The sequence below is a fragment of the Ipomoea nil genome, unplaced genomic scaffold (genome assembly GCF_001879475.1).
Source record: "Ipomoea nil cultivar Tokyo-kokei standard unplaced genomic scaffold, Asagao_1.1 scaffold2036, whole genome shotgun sequence".
Classification (NCBI taxonomy): Eukaryota; Viridiplantae; Streptophyta; class Magnoliopsida; order Solanales; family Convolvulaceae; genus Ipomoea; species Ipomoea nil.
In genome coordinates this window covers 5,845,199-5,859,889 of record NW_017618464.1, presented here as the reverse complement: position 1 = coordinate 5,859,889, position 14,691 = coordinate 5,845,199, and the positions used below count along the sequence as shown (strand labels likewise).

Sequence of the window (14,691 nt, the reverse complement as noted above, 5' to 3'; positions counted from 1 at the left end):
GGCTCGTCGTCCGTCAAATCGATCAACGGACGCGCATCCGGCTGGGGCGCACGCAGAAGGCGCGGACGGATACGAGGCGGCAACGGCCCATCCAACGTGAAGCCCAGGCCGCGCATGTTCTCGGGCGTAATCATCTCGCCTATGCTGATCTCCCCCCGATCGCCCCGGAAGGCATGGATGTCCCGGGCTACGGCAGCCGTCTAGAGGGGAGCCCTGTGGCGCACAAATCTGTTGTTCCAAGATAGGAACGGGCGAGGATCACCAACCGATACGTAGACGAAGTGCGGTTTCCAGTCCCGGTTGGTCTGGTTGAAGTCGTGGAACGTCTTCATACGCGCCCGGGCCGCTATGCCCACGAACCCTCTGCTGGCCTGGCTGGATGACGAGGTGACTTGAAACAAACTCTGGAAGAGATCCATATAGGGCTTGACACGAATGGTGTGGCAGCGAAGCAAGAAGGCAAGAAGTAAGTAATGGGCATTCGGCACCAACTGCCCGGGTGCGATGCCGTAGTGGTTGAGGAAGGATTCGACGAAGGGATGAATAGGGAAGCGAAAACCAAGGTACATGGATTGCACGTGCACCCCGAAGAAGAGGGGTGTCGGCGGCTCGGTGACATTCCCCGATGAGGAGGGCAGGCGCACCTCGCCCGCAGGCCCAACATAGCTCTTGGCCTCCTCAAACTCCTGTACGGAGGTCTGAGCCAAAGTCGAGGCCGCGATGAGTGTCTCCAGAGGAGTGTACTGGGCGGGATCCTCGTATGGGACCGCGAGGGGATCCTCCATGACGGGAGGATGGGCGTCCAACGGACCCTCATACGGCATGGTGACCTCCCCAGAAGGGGAATGAGCAGGAAAAGGAGTGGGGGGGTCGCTAGTTTCGTCCATGGGAAGGACGTGAGTGTCTACGGAGTCCAAAAAATCGTCCAAGGAACCGGAAGAAGTGTGCATGCACCGACTAAACCTACGAGATAAAAGAAAGAGGGTATAAGGACGAGGTTAAAAAAAAAAAAAAAAAAAAAAGGGAGGAGATGGTGAGCCTCGGCCTCGGCCGGGGTCGGCCCGACCTCGCCGAGCCAACCCCAAATGCCGGGCGAGACCTCGGCGCCCGGAGGGCGGCACGGCCAGCAGGCCGCGCCTCGATGGATAGCACCGCACCGCCGCCGCCGGGGGACCGGCGCGGTGCACGATGGGGGCAGCAGCACGGTGGGTCTAAAAAAAAAAAAAAGAAAAAAAACAACAACCAAAGAGCAAGAGGCTCGGTATTGGCGGACCTCGGCCCGAGGCTGAGGTCGGGGTCGGCACATCGAGGTCGGGCCGACCCCGGAGGCGGCACAGCCTCGGCGCACGAGGCCGGCTCCGTGCCGGCGGCGACGAGGAGGCGACCGGCGCACCGGCTCCGTGGTGAACGACGTATCGGCGTTTACAAAAAAAAAAAAAAAAAAAAAAAAAAGAAAAAGAGCTGCTTGTGGAGGACCTCGACCCGAGGCCGAGGTCGAGGTCGGCGTAGCCGACGTAAGGCCGGCGGGGTCGGCGCAGCGAGCCGGCGCGGCTATGGACGCCGGGGGCAGCACGGCCTCGGAGGCGCAGCACCGGAGGGCGGCACGGCCGCGGAGGCGCGGCCCGTGGGCCCGCCCCTGGCAGCGTCGCGGCGACGCCGGTACGGCGGCGTGCCGGCGATAGGCGGCGAAAAAAGAAAAAAAAAAGGGGGAAAAAGGAGGGGAAGAAGAGCCGTACCGCGCTCGGGCCCGGAGCTCGGCGATGAGGAGAAGTCGGGGTCGGTCGGAGGGACGTCGCCGCCGCGGGGAAGGGGACCGCCGTGGACCGCCGTTGACCGCCGGTGGAGGGGGAGTCGCCGGATTATGGGGGAGAGTTTGAGGGGGGAGAATGTGAAGTGGGAGTGGTGAAAGTGTAGAATGAGAGGGGAGAAGGGGTTTATATAGGAGAAGGGAAGAGAAGAAGAGGGGGAGTTTTGAAATTCAAAATAAAAAAAGGGGGGGAAAAGGGGAAAAGATGGGTGTGGTTGGTTGACTTGGGGAGGATGATCAAAACCTAAAAGGACTCTACTATGTATGTGTTCTAACAGATAAAGGAGTCATACCTCGGAGGGAGTGTTTCATCATTATCGCGAGAAATATGCCCGGACGGCACCTATGGCGTGGGGACGCGCGCGGCTCGGGGTCGACATTTTTTGGTCGGCCGGAGCGCTTACTCTCCTTCACTGACGATTACTCGCACCTCGGAGAGTGGGGGACTGATGACGGATATATTAGGAACCGACCCGCACCGACCCGAGGGGCGCGGGCAAGAACGGGTCCCGGGGCGGCGCCACGTACCCGCCCCGGGAGGGCCTCGCCACGTGGCCCCGCGCGGGCCACGGCAGAGGCCGGGCCGGCCTCTCCAGGAGGCCGGGCCGTCCTCCTAGTGGGCCCGGCCCGAGCCCACGACGGGCTCGGCCTGGCCCCACAACGCGGCCCGGTCGCAAGACCGGGCGCGGTCAACTCAGATCTAACCACCCCCTCCCCCGCTTTGGGGGGTGGCGGTTAGGGGCGGGGGTTGTATAAAAACCCCTCATCTTGTCCAGTTAGGACACTCACCACTTTTCGGACATACTTTGTACTGAAGAATCTCTGTAATAGCCAAATACTACGGCAATTAATACAATATATGGTCTCACGGCCTTTTATAACATTGTTCATCGTTTATTCGCTATTATCCGGGTTTGTTGGTTCGGGCATACCCCCGTATTAATTAAATCCATCACCTTAATATATTTTTATGTATTTTAATAAATTTCAAAATTAAAATAAATAAAAAACACAATGAGAAAATATAGAAGTAAATCATTTAAAAATAATTAACTAAAGAGTTTGAGCTTGAGAAACATTCTATGTCTTGAATGGGAGAAAAATCAATGGATGAAATGAAAAATTAATAAAAGACAGGGAATGTGAGAATACCAAATGAAGGGGATGGTATCTCACATTCCCTTCAAATAGCTAAAAATTCATTTGGAGGTTATGTTATATTCCCTGGAAAAAATATATAACTTGAACTAAACATAAGAATTTTATATTTCCAAACAGATATAACATTGATTATCTTATATAACTTGAACCAAACACTCTTAAAGTACAAAATTTCATAATACAAATCTCAAAAACTCACAACATAAGACACACACACATGCACCAGAGTCCACAACATAAGGATTGATGTTAAATTTTGCACTAAGGGGGCGTTTAGTTGCCAGGAAAGTTACGTTTTAACTTTTCTGGTAATTTAAAAGGTAGGAAACTTATTCTCATGTTTGTAGCAATCTTTGATTTAGGAAAGTTCAGGTCAATAGGAATCACATCCCTTGATATCAAGGAAAGTAAATCCCACCTAGGAGAGGTAGGATTCTTTTCATAGGTGACTAGGAATCTATCAAATTTATTCAATTATGTATTTATCATTTTTGGTGTCAGATTAAAAATCTCTTATAAATATATAGATAAAAAAAATTGTCTTTCCAAGAATTTAATTGATAGAAAAGTACCAAACATCATCTAAATAGATTGACAACAAATTAGAGAAAAATGATATTTGTAAATTTATGGAACAAGTGTGAAATATGCTATTGAATTATACACAAAATTGTAATTAGATAATTTAATTTAAAAATTGCAATGGGTTTCTTAAATAATAAAAAATTATACAATTAAACCGACAGTGGGATGTACTCCCCGGTGCATGCAGATGTGGTGATAAACTTTAAAAAATAAATTCAATATATTTTAATAATTTTAAATAAATTAAATTTTTTATAAAGAAAAACACACACACACACCGCCCTGCTTCGTACGTATCCGACCCGATGCTAAGAAGTTTTGCATAATGGTGCTTATTAATTATTAGGCTCAACTTATTCCAGCCAAGAAGGGCTTTGTAAGCTGATGTGGAAAGTTATCATGTGGATTTCTTTTCTTTTTTATTTTTTTTATAGTGACTAGAATTACAAATTTGCAATCGGTTGCGGCAACTTTTTGTACTTTTTTTTTTAATATAATTTTTATATTTTTAATTTGTTTGTTTAATTTAGTTTAATTTTAACCACTTTTTTTTTGTTTTATTTGTGTAGTTTGTTTTGCCATAGTTTAGTTTAGTTTATTTATTTATTTATTTAAATGTAATAATTTTTTAATAAAATAATATATTAAAAGAGTACATAATATTTCATTGATTTAGAAATATAATACATACAAATTAATTTCATCATACTAACTCATTTAAAATTTCTTCATTTGCTTATCGTATAATTGTTTTTGCGTTTCATTCATACTTGATGTATCTAATTGCATAAGCTGAATGAGAAATTTATTTTTTTTATAAGATTGATATACGTACATTAATGAATGTACGTAAATTAATTCATTAATACATACATTTAGTTTTTCCATTAATACATATATATGTAATTAGTTATTTTCAAATTTTTTATATTTAATATTTAAATATAATTTATATATTGATATAAATAAATAATGTTGAAGACAAAATAATATTTATTAAGAAAAAATATTAATTTTTTAAAATGATGTGAAATTGGGGTCCACTTTTGAAGATTGATTGAATTTGCATGAGTGTAGTGTGAATAGTAAATGATTTGCAAATAGAATGATGTGAAAGTAAACCTATTTTTAAGAATGGAAGATATTTGCAGGAATAAATTCAGCTTTTTTTTTTTTTTTAAATTACTCCTCTGCTCCCGTCACTTTCTAATTTGAATAAAGATATTTTTAGACATGACACTATTAAAAATAATCATATAATTCAATTCATCATTTCACTTTTTATACTAAAGAAGAAATGATAAATTATTGAAAGAGAAATGAGAGGGTATCGAAAAGACAGAAAAGGAATAAGATAGAGTACAACGTCAGGTACACTAGTCCACAAAAAGGAGAGATACCCTCCATGTCTGCAAAGCTGGGAGCATCCCTACTTTCTCTTTAATTTTTTTTCTTTCATCATTCATGAAATGATTCCAATATGTTATATTAATTCCACCCGGGGGACTAACTCAATTAACTCCACCAATCATCTTAAAATCTTATTTTTTTTCAAAAGGTTAATCCTCAATCCCGACAAAACATTTGGAAGAATATAATGTAAATCATGGTAACTCAACTTAACCATAGAGGCTAGACTTTTGCTTACTGCGCATGAGAAGCCCCCTCACTTTGAGAGGTTGCTCCCATACTGCCGCTGGTGAGACTCGATCCCTGATCATTCTTCCCAAACTTCACCCTATAACCAGTTGAGCTGCCCAACTTAAAATCTCATTTCAACCCCAAAGATTCCCCATACTTCAATCCGACAGAGTATACAATAACTCAATAGCTCAGTAGACAGGGCCAAATGTCAGTGCCTACAAGAATTTGTCCATTTTGAACATAATCTCCACACTGTCGCCATCGAAGTTCAAATCTTGGTCTCTTCTCTCAAATACTACATACTGAACTATTGAGCTAAACCCATGCAAAATAAAGTGTGATAGGGTGAGAATCTGTGAATTGACGGGGTGACTAGCGATGTACTTCTTTCAACGACTGCGATACCTAATGTATCAAAAGCAACAAAAAAAAGGAAAAAAAAAAAAACAAAAAACAAAAAATCACCCCCGAAGTTTAGAGTGGATGCATACCACCCAACCTCACAGCAAGGTCATGTGTTGTTTTTTTAATGTTGGACAGCTCTGCGCACTGTCGCGTTTGGACCAACTGTGCGTAGGGTACGTTAATCATAGGCCACCGGCAGCTTTACAATCCGTCCTTTATGACCAGTTAATTAAGGTATGGAGTGTAAAAGCTATTAAGGACTGGTTTTTAAGGTGCTTCATTCGGTACAATTTCCCTGCACGCATTAATGCCTCAATAGCTAGTGGTGACAACAATTATACATACATTCACCCAACGCGTACGTTATGTGTGTGTATCCTTGCCTCAAATCTCAATGGGGAATGGGGCAGGTGAGAGTGTATAGGCTATGGTGGGAATTAATGGAGGGCGGGACAATTGAAGGACGTGTGATGGAGTACAAGCAACACGTGATATGATCGTACATAATTTAAATTTATGACTTTTGATATATATGATTTTGACAATAATACTGTGTATATCATCTAAACTAAAAGTATAATTTGAGTATTTGACAATTGAACTTACATTTCATACTTGTATGTACAATATGCTCAATCACAATGTATAAGGGGTATGTCTTGACCCACTTACCTGCTTATTATCATTCCTAGCTAGTTGTCACGTGTCATTCTAAGGGAAACCTTAGAGCAAGATCAATGGCAAAAATTCATTTTGAATTTTTTTTTTTTTTTTGGATGACTAGAGAAACTTGTAATCATTATCTGAGATTGTACATTGAATAAACTATGTCTTGTGGCCCTAAAAAAATGAATAACTATAGCAATTATCAGTTGCTTTGACCATATTAAAATGGAAGCCAACTTAATAAGAAAAAGAAAGACAAAGGAAGTGATCACCATTCAGCGATTATTATGATGTTTCCAACGATACTCTATGCACGTGTTTAAACATACTGAAATATATTATTATCTTTATTTTTACAAAATCCAAGTTCTAAATGCTCTAGGCGTATTTGGTTTCTTGATGGTTCTTCACTTTTCAATTGTCTTAGCATTGTCCTATGTTTTCCAGATGCTAGCTACTATGGAGTACATTATTGTATACTATTGCTTATTTATAGGACTGTTGTCTGTGTACTTTGAACGTGTTTTCTGAAGCCCAAGCTACAATGTTTTGACAACCTTTATTTGTACATGTATATAGTATAGTTGCCCAAATATTTTTCAGGTTGTACGTTGAAAGTTGAATTGGATGTATTCCTTTTTCCTAGGGTCATGACACTAAACAGTGTAAAATTAAATAATTAGAGGTTGTCCACTTGGTCAGGTGAACCTTTATCATACTCCTTAATTATATTGTCAAAAGTAATTAATGATTATTGAATATAACTTAAACAAGCAAGGTACGGTTGATGAATATATATATGAATCTACTTGAACTTAATTACCCTTGGGAAATGGGTGAAAGAAAGGTGTGGTTTCTGTGTGACTCGCAAGAGGTGGTCAACTAGATCAATAAAGAGGAAGAGATAAAGGGGCCGGTCTGGGATATCATTCAGGAATGCAAGAGATGGTTCAAGAAAGATTGGGAGGTGAGAATCACTCATGTCCCAAGAGATTTTAATGAGACTGCGGATTGGCTTGCTAAGCTGGCTTTGAAGAAGTGTTGTGAATGGATTGAGATCATGGAAGCACCCGTGTTATGATTGGGTATCCGCCTTCATTTTTTCCCAAAAAAAAAAAAACCTTTTCTTAATGTTATAATAGTTTGAATCCGTCGCACAAAGTCTTCATAGTTCAGTTTATCTTTTTTGTGTGATTTGTATATTAGTGGCTTACTAATTAGTATACACCATTTGATAGTATGTAAATGCATGTTCCCACGTCATCTAAAAGAAAAAATAAAGCACAAATGGGGTCATATAATATTAATCTTTTAAAAATATATTGTGATAATTTTGTCAACCTTTAAACTTGATGTTATAATGTCGTAGTTTGATGATCTACAATCATTTTTGTCTGAATAATCATGTTTGACATGCTTTTATTTTATTCCCAATGATCATTCTTCTAAAATCAATGCCATGCATGCTTATTGAGTCTAACTTGGAAGGAGATGGCAAGTTTACCGACAATTTTAGGGTAGATATTGGCCACACAACATAGTATGGTTATATTATTGACTAAAACTTTGACTCTCTAATTAGTGACTATTTACCAACTTTTTAACAACCAATTCATATAGCAGATTGCAACAACTGCATTTGGCAAATTATGCTGTGCATGACTTCGTTTTATTAAAAACGCGCGTCTCCCCTTACAAAAAAAAATCAGGTTCGATTCTCAGCAACAACATATGAACTAAAATTCCAGAATCGATGAACTATAATTTCATAATCGATGAACTATAATTCCAGAATCTAATCTATGAACTAAAAATTTCAGAATGAATGAACTAAAATTCCAGAATCTATGAACTAAAATTTCAGAATCGATGAACTACAATTCCAGAATCGATGAACTATAATTCCAGAATCAATGAACTAAAATTCCATAATCTATGAACTAAAATTCCAGAATGAATGAATAACATAATGCTGTTGTTGGGAATCGAACCTGATTTTTTTTAAGGGGAGACGCGCGTTTTTAATAAAACAACGTCATTTTTGCATCTGTATGCACCATACATGGTGCATACGGATGCACAACATAACTACTCACTGCATTTGGCATGTCTGCTGAGTTATTGTCTTATTAAATTATCTTGATTTAGTTTACATCTTTTCAAATATTATGTTGGGCACTCGAGTCGAAGTATGAAAATCTTTAAGGTTAGGGATTCAACCTTTTGGGAGAAAAAGATTGCAACAACGGCATGTTAAATTTAAATATATATATTTTTTATTTTAAATCCACACGCCACACAGTGCATTAAAGATGACAAGTTTTAGAAATTAATAAATAATACTACATACCAGGACTATGTGGTGTAATGGTATCCGGAGTGGACTTTCAAGTGGAAGGTTGTGATTTTGAGCCTCAGTGGAGGCGTTATTGGCTCTTTGTGTTTCAGTAGGTTGAGAAAGTATATGAACAGATACTACAATCTAATAGAGCTAGTAGCATTCAAAAAATAAATAAATAAATAATACTACATCATCTTAAATTTTATTGTGAATGGTCCGAATGAACATGGTATTTTCATATTGTTTGATTGATCTTATGTTTTGTTAAAATAATTAAATTATCGAAAATCATATTTAATGTTATAAAACTCGTAGAATAATTTCCCATTTCGACACCACAAACGTGGCCATTCACCAGCCTCGGAGTTCGCGAAACTGAAACGGAAATCCTAGGATAAACAGCCGCGCGTGAAACCAACGCCAAACTGTTGCGGGGGAGAACGCGACGGGCGGAGCATCAGGGGATCGAATAGCGCGTGGAAGACCAGGAAAAAAAAATAAAAAAGAGAATCTGAAATTTCTCGAATATCTCAACGACTGGGTGACGTCAAGAGTTTAGCGCGGGACCTATAGCGTGTGATGGGGCCCCGACCCGAAGTCCAACGTGGGCTATATTGTCTGTCCCTTCATGGATAGAAGTGTCGTAACTCGTAAAAGTTCTCTATATTTTATCATCATCCGTCACGTGACTTACTTTGGTATAAAACCTAGAGAAGCAGGTGACAGCTGTAGCCTCTGCACCAGCTGGAAACAATGGTGTACCAAACTTGGACCAAAACTCCAAGCCCCCCAAAATATCATATACCTAGAGCATTCCCAATAATTACAAATTTGTTATCCAATAATCTCAAATTATAGAGTTAAAGTACAAGTTTTGAGTTTGACTCTTCATGACAATTATCTATTCCCTTGTTGGTTTAAATTGATTTGTCATGGAAACCCTAAGATAGCTTAACTTATTGTAGTTCATTACTAGTTAAGTTACAAAATAAGCTTAAGTCGAAACGCTCATTCGAATAGTGATAATATGATGGTCTTTTTTGTAAATCAATTCACGAGTTAAAGTATAAGTTGGCCTACTTTAGAAGAGATGATAGAGTGAGCGACGATTAGGGTTACAAGACGCGCTTCACCGAATTCAAAGCGGCCGTACCGACTGTGAGCTTTAATTTTCAATATATCAAAGAGTTAAAGAACAAAATGGATTATTCTAGAATATGTGATCCGGTGAGTAGAATATGATTGTTAGTAAACCTTTTCCGTTAAATTAGAGTGCAATAATATTTTTTTTTGTTTTCTAATTCAAATGCATAGAATTGATTGCATGATTTGATTATGGAGTTCTTTACTATACAGTCAATGACTTTTATGGAAGTGACTATTCCAAATAAGAGGTCATCGTCCATTGGTTCGCCCCTCAATAAGAACGATATCGACTTTTTGACTTCAACAAGTTGAAAAAATATATATGAACAAGTTGTAAAAATTGAGTGTACATAGAATAATATTTTCCATATATATATATGAGCTGCATAGGTAGCTGCAGGCAAGCAGCCTCTTCTGCATTGTTTGCACTGTCCATTTCAAGGTCCCATCCTTCAGTCTAAGTATTCAGAATACATACACTCTTTAGGTCTGAACAGAAGGGGGCCATTTCATTGCACTTCTCTCTCTCTCTTTCACACACAACACACACTCACAGAGAGAGAAAGTGATACATAGATACAGTGTTGATTATACACAAATATATATTACTCTTTACTCAACTGGAAGATTTAGAAGTAGAAGAAGGGCAGGGAAAGTGGGGTGGGTATAAAAGGAGGTGAGGTGGTGAAGATAGAGCAGCACCTGATACAAATGCAGCAGCCCATGATGGCAGCCTACTATCCCAACAACGTCACCACTGACCACATTCAACAGGTCTTTTTTTTCTTTCCCTAATAATTATTAATTAATTCCCATCTTTCTTTCTTTAATCTCTTCTCCTCTCTCATCTGATCTTCTTCGTTCTCTGCTCCTCTGATCTGTGCCTGTTGAGTTGTTTGTCTTTTGGTTAGGTTGATTATAATATCACATATATACACTTGGCAGCTGCTTAGCTTAGCTTGCAGTGTTCCTGCTGTCTCTTGTTTTTCACTTCTGGGTACAATAATCTCTCTGATAGATCTTGGTTGGTTTTTTGGTACAATACACTCTAGGCTCAACAAGAAACAAAAAGTGAAAAAAGTTTTAACCTTTGGTATTTCTCATTCTTGATCTTTAGTCACACTTCTAAGATTGTAGCAAATTAAATGAATTTTAATTTGTCAATTGATGATGATTTTTGGTTTTCAATGTATGGTTCTTGGCACAACTTTTTTTTTTTTTTTTTGAGTGACCAAGGAAATCTTCAATCACTTGAGGTCTCACTGAACAAATATCGTATTGTAACCATAATTAGTAAAGAATCAGAATAAAATAATTCACCTTAAAGTTGTTTATAGATGACTGACTTAAATAACAAAAGTTTATAGATTATGGGTAGCATCACATTATTATTTCTTGGTAGTTTCAAAGATGGGCTTACTTTTTCCCTTTAAAGCAATAATACAAAAAAGATTTCTCCCTTTGACTTTGCAGCAGAACTAAGATTGTGTATATTTATTCATTGTGACCATACTAGTATTATATAGGGGATGAAAAGGAGAATCTCCCACTCTCCCAGCAATAATTTTTGTGAATAATGGACTTACATTGTACAGTACTAGAAATGGTTATTTTAGTACCTCACCACTGTTCCTTCTGGTGTTGTGTTTTTGGTCAGTACTTAGATGAGAATAAATCATTGATTCTGAAGATTGTGGAGAGCCAGAACTCTGGGAAACTCTCCGAGTGTGCTGAGTAAGCATTTACACCCTTCAATGTCTTCTTCATTATTACATTTCTTTGATGCTCACCTTGTATTTTCAATGTACTCAAATGTCAGGCTCATCATTGAGATTGTCAGATTATTTTGGTTGTTCAACTCTATATTTACCTAAATGATTGATACTCCCATAAAATAACCAAACAATGTTAGTCAAATAAGTCTATGCAAATGGTGAGGGTTTTACTTGCTCTCGTTACTTAAGAGATAGATTTATTAGGCCAATCTAAGTTGCTCAGAGTTCAAATTAAGACAGATTCAATCAAATTAATCAGAGTATTAACTTGAGAATCATAAGTTTACAAGTTCTTGGTTTAAGTCGGTCAGTTATAACAATCTGACTGTGAGCAATTTTTACTAGGATCGTAAAGCAAATTTACCTAATGCACGTTACTTTTGAAAGTAACTACATTTTTTTATCGTCATTTAAAAATAAATAAAATATTTGAATTCGTGACCATGCTAGCAAAAAACTATAACTAATAGATTCACAACTTTCTTTATGTCTCTATATTTTTGAGAGGTATAGTGCTGGACTTAGCCCTTTAGATCGCCTTCCAATCACACAATTGTTAAATTTGACCCTTCACTAATCTCCATTCAACACTAATCAACTTAGCTCGGGCTAATTCTATGTGTCCGGATAGAAGTTGAACCTCACATGCTATGATTAATGGTGATTTACTTTCCTAACAGGAACCAAGCCAGGTTGCAAAGAAACCTAATGTATCTAGCTGCAATTGCCGATTCACAACCACAGCCTCCCAGCATGCATTCTCAGGTAACCTCGGCATTATCAACTATTGACTTAGTAACTATAAGGTTAAAGTTCGACTCTTCACCTCGGAGTAGTTGACGATCAGTTATAGACAATCTAGACTGATTTATAGTGTGATCAGAATGGGAGTTTATTTTTTCTGGTATGCATATGTTTGTAGTAACATGAAATTAATGTTTTGAGTGTTGTTATCGTTGTCAGTACGGTTCGGGTGGGATGGTGCAGGCGGGGGCGAACTTTCTGCAGCCGCAACAGGCGCAGCAAATGATGACACAGTCGCTAATGGCCGCGCGCTCCTCCATGATGTACGGCCAGCAGACGCTGCAGCAGCAGCAGCAGCAGGCGGCGTTGTACAGCCAGCTCGGGATGGGTTCCGGCGTGGGGACCAGCGGCGGGCTTCACATACTGCAGAGCGAGGCGGCGGCTCACGGCGGTGGGAGTTTCGGGGAGTTTGATCGCGCCGCGGCTGGATTGGGCGCCGCCGGGCTTAAGCCGGAGATGGGCGGTTCTGAAGCGCGAGGTGGGGGCTCCGCCGTGGATGGAGGCGAGTCTCTTTACTTGAAAGCTGGCGATGGTGAACACTGAGACCGGCGATGTGGCGGGCCGGCCGGGTAGAAGCTAAGGGTGCGTGTTTAGTTTATTATGATGTGTAATGGAATGTGTTGTGGTGAACTTTTTGATCCAAATGTCATATGTTAAGATAAGGTTTATGCAGTTGTAGTGTACCAATGTAAATGTTTAGGTTATGTTCAATATTTTATGTGCTTCTTCCTTCATCATTTCTCATCACCCAACTCCCCCCACCACCCACCGAGTAATTAAAACTCACCTAAGTTTTTTTTTTTTTTTTTTTTTTTTTTTTTTTTTTTTTTTTTAACTCACGCACCTAAGTTAATTAGACATGTAGGGAGTAATTGATTTGATAATTATTGTAATTACAAAATTTTAAGTTTAACTTTTCGTGAGAGTTAAGATGTTTACGGATTTGAGATTGTCAGTTATAAGCAACTCAAGTTGGTTTACATTTTTTTGTTGACTAAAGTCACAATATGTGGTTCACACAGAGCATATTTTTGTATAAGGATTGTTAAATCACTTATCATTTGCATTGTATGTATGATGCATAGTTCACCAGGTACACACTGCATACAAAGTCTGAGATAATGGTTTAAAATGGCAACTCAAATAAATATTGAACCCTAGTGTTGTTAAAAGTTAGGATCACAAGCCGTTGGAATGAGAAGATTTAGACCAAGGGATGATATTTTAAGCGAGCCATAAAATCTCTTATATAGTGTTGAAGACCTTTCGAATGGTTGACCATACACGTGTCCCCTCCCCCCTCCCCAAACTACCTAGATGCCAACAATCTTCACATGAGTAAGTAAATTATCATGCTTCCCGTATTTGAAATATGAATAGCTTGGGTGATTGGTACTTGTGTTGTTAATGTTGGGTTTTTTCCTGCACTGTGGATGAAAGCTTTGGAACGAAAAAGACAAAGACACGGTTCTGTATCGTGTGTATCACACTGCCTTAAAAACATTCACGACCAGGGATTGAGTCGTATGCTTTCGACCGGCAAAACAGAACGGACTCTCAGGCTGATATATATAAAGGTGGTGATCGCAGTGTTGTTCGAACTGGAAGTATATATATATATATATATATATATATATATATATATATATATATATATATATATGCGAACTGATATATCTGCGAACATATATCTATGCGAACAGATATATAATTACTCAAACAGATATATATATATATATATATATATATATATAAGAACTGATATATGTATGCGAACTGCAGTGGTGTTCGAACAGCCCTCTCTTGCATTTTAACAACATAAGAACATAGCCAACCGTTCACTACCCATAAAAATAGGACTACAAATCAGTGAAGACCACCCCTGCGCACATAGGTCACTAATAGATCCAAAAAAATAGGGTAAGAAACGTTGACCCCACCACGCGTCATGACGAGCCGGGCCGGACAGGCGGCGGCGCGCGCGTGGTTTACCTCCTTTCCCTTCTCATAACACTTCAAACCATCTCAAAGGACTTGGAGTATATAAGGAGGGAAAAGAGAGGTTAAACTATCAATGTGGGACAACTTGGTTAAGCTAAAATAAGCCTTTCCCTTTAAATGCTCCCAACAATCCCCCACCATGAAAAGGGATTAGGCTGGTATTGACATTGCCTGAATACGACCAAAGCAATTTTTCATGCCAGTGTATAAAACTTGAACTGTCATATAGTGACATTAAGTACTTCTCTATGCGGGAGTGAATTAGATCTTGAACTCACCAGATAGACAAAGTTTGAACTTGAATGCACTTAATTCGCTCTAGTCGCCATAATTGGTCATAATCTTGACCCTGAAAT

The 14,691-nt window shown here is 39.5% G+C and overlaps 1 protein-coding gene across 1 annotated transcript; it reads left to right on the top strand.

The window, feature by feature from the left end:
* The first annotated feature begins 10,163 nt into the window (after positions 1–10,163).
* LOC109147727 (GRF1-interacting factor 1-like) lies at positions 10,164–13,068 on the top strand. The gene is made up of 4 exons (XM_019295378.1): positions 10,164–10,529; positions 11,413–11,489; positions 12,211–12,295; positions 12,494–13,068. Exons 1-4 carry the CDS (start codon positions 10,467–10,469, stop codon positions 12,875–12,877), a joined length of 609 nt encoding a protein of 202 aa, XP_019150923.1. The 5' UTR covers positions 10,164–10,466; the 3' UTR covers positions 12,878–13,068.
* Positions 13,069–14,691: the final 1,623 nt, after the last annotated feature.

Excerpts from the sequence above, each read along its gene's own strand:
- LOC109147727 (XM_019295378.1), top strand. The coding sequence starts at position 10,467 with ATGCAGCAGCCCATGATGGCAGCCTACTATCCCAACAACGTCACCACT. Across the intron at positions 10,530-11,412 it reads CCACTGACCACATTCAACAG|TACTTAGATGAGAATAAATC; the intron begins GTCTTTTTTTTC and ends GTTTTTGGTCAG. Across the intron at positions 11,490-12,210 it reads AAACTCTCCGAGTGTGCTGA|GAACCAAGCCAGGTTGCAAA; the intron begins GTAAGCATTTAC and ends CTTTCCTAACAG.